At 63.9% G+C, this 2145-nt stretch overlaps 1 protein-coding gene across 1 annotated transcript in view; it reads right to left on the bottom strand.

Annotated features, from left to right (window-relative positions):
- Nucleotides 1-236: 236 nt before the first annotated feature.
- The window catches only part of VPS37D (vacuolar protein sorting 37 homolog D (S. cerevisiae)), a 5183-nt gene continuing 3274 nt past the window's right edge, over nucleotides 237-2145 (bottom strand). The window contains exons 2-4 of the mRNA XM_009318841.1: nucleotides 1340-1548; nucleotides 904-986; nucleotides 237-725 (exon numbers count right to left, since the gene is read on the bottom strand). Coding sequence (XP_009317116.1) covers nucleotides 237-725; nucleotides 904-986; nucleotides 1340-1548 — 781 coding nt within the window. The remainder of the gene's footprint in view (nucleotides 726-903; nucleotides 987-1339; nucleotides 1549-2145) is intronic.

Genomic DNA, 2145 nt, shown 5'->3' with positions numbered 1-2145 from the left:
CCTCAAGTGCAGGACCCACTGCCTGGCCATGGCACCCGCCCCATCCTGCCCTCCGCCAAGCACCTCCATCCCCCTGTGAGCACCCACCCCTGTACCTGCCCAACAGACACCGCAGCCCCTTGTAGCTGTGCCTACGCCATGCACCCATCCCCATCTGCTCCCCGGCCAGGGTGTTCCCACGCAGCTCCCATGGAGGCACAGGGCCAGGAGCAGGGACATTCCCCGTCCCTGCCCTGCTACCGGTGTGGAAGCTCCTGCTTCTGGTGTCGTGGCCGCTGCTGCCTGCGGAAGGGCTGGGGGCTGAGCAGGGGGATGTGTCCGACGAGGCACAAGGGCGAGCCCGGGCTGGGGATTTTGGAGCAGGGAGATGCTGGCTGGTGTCCCAGGGCTGGGAGATGGTGTCTGGGAGGTGCAGCCGGCATGGCAAAGGGCACAACAGCCTCCGAGGGGATGAGAAAGGCGGGCACAAAGCCGTAGGAGAGATCGAAGGCTTTGGGGGCTAATCCACTCCGCAACGGGGCAAGGCGGCCTCGTGCCGGGCTATCCAGGGCACCTGGGTCCCCCGCGGGGCCCGCAGGGTCCCTGCCCACCTGGTCCTTCTGCAGCAGCTCCTGCAGTTTCTCCAGCTGTGTCCGGCAGATGTGGGAGCGTGTGCGGCTCTGGCAGAAGGACTCCAGAAAGGAACCGAGGGGCAGGTCCTGGGCCAGGAACTGCTCTATCTGTGCCTGTGGGACAGGCGGTGGGACAGCATCAAGCCAAGAGAGCCATGGGACCACAGAGGGAGCCCAGATGGCTGAGCCCCCCCGGCCTCTTCTCCAGGGCCTGGCACGCGGGAGGGCATGGAGAGGAGTCCGGGGCCCAGGTGAGGAAGGGGCAGCAGCACATGGGTCTCGCCTGACTCACCTCCGACTCTGCCTCGGAGGCATCGAGCTTGGCTTGGAGCTGGCCCAGGGCGCTCTGCGGACTCCAATTCTCCAGGTACGCCTCTGTGTTGGGAGGGGATGGGGCTGCCAACAAACCTCTCCCCGGATGCCCCCACTGCTGGGGCTGCAGTCTTTCCTATCCCCAAGCATCAGTTCCCCCCCCTCGAACTGAAACACCCCCAAACACATCCCTGGAGCCGCCTGCACACCGAGGCCTGCATCCCACTGCGGCATCGGTCCCAGCCGAGGGCTGGCTATGTCGCAGGCAGCATCACCCCCCACTGCTCCCGATCATGGCTGGGCCATTTCCCTCATGCAGGTTCAAGGGTGCTGAGCCCACCCTGGCCCTCGTATTAACATGAGTTGCTCTGGCTGTGCTGGGCTCTGCCTCATCCCATCGGCTGCACCCCACTCACCCAGGCGCTGCTGCTTGTCCCAACATGCCTCTCGTATCTCCCGCAGCTCCTGGTACTTGATGGCTAAGGAAGCCTTCCCGTCCTCCAGCCGTGGGCGCAGGGAGAGGTTCACCCTGGCCAGGGTGCAGTTTGAAGCCAAACACATCTCCCGCTCCAGCTGCAGACTCTGAAACTGTGGGAATGGGGATGAGGGGCCGGGGGTGTCAGCACTGGGAGAAATGGGCAGAACCAGTCAGAGCTGGCAGCCTGCTGGGAGGGGGTCCATCTCCATCCGGGGGCGAACCCTCTCCTTCTGCACTGTACCCATCCTGCTGCTCTGCCTAGAAAGGGGGTACGTCTCGAGAGGGATGCAATGGCTGGACCTGGGCTACCCACGGCACAGGGCAGCTTACCCTGAATGTGGCAAACCTTGCAGCTGGCTACCCAGCCCCCTTTGCAGAGGAAAGGACTTGTTAGCTAACAAGGATGTCAGGAGAGAGACACACACCCTCTCTCGCTGCACACACATCTTCTGCCCACGCAAAGAGGGAAGTAGAGCATGGTGCCGGGCTGCCATTTGAGAGGCCCAGGGGAAAGATGCTGAAATCAGGCTGAGAATTATTTCAAAATAACCTGACCCTGTTCCCACCAAAGGAGTGCGAGGAGCCGCTGGAGCCAGGGAGCACTCGGGGCTCATCCCAGCTGCAGGGAATGAAGGCAGATGCGGAGGGCACAGCGAGGAGCCAGGGCCTCCCAGCCTCCCCCAGCTCTGGACAGTGAGAGCAGCGGGGGCAGCGGCTGCGGCCCTGCTCCGTGTTTTGGTGGCC

The sequence above is a fragment of the Pygoscelis adeliae genome, unplaced genomic scaffold (assembly GCF_000699105.1).
Source record: "Pygoscelis adeliae isolate BGI_AS28 unplaced genomic scaffold, ASM69910v1 Scaffold592, whole genome shotgun sequence".
Lineage (NCBI taxonomy): Eukaryota > Metazoa > Chordata > Aves > Sphenisciformes > Spheniscidae > Pygoscelis > Pygoscelis adeliae.
This window is presented reverse-complemented; position numbering and strand designations above follow the sequence as displayed.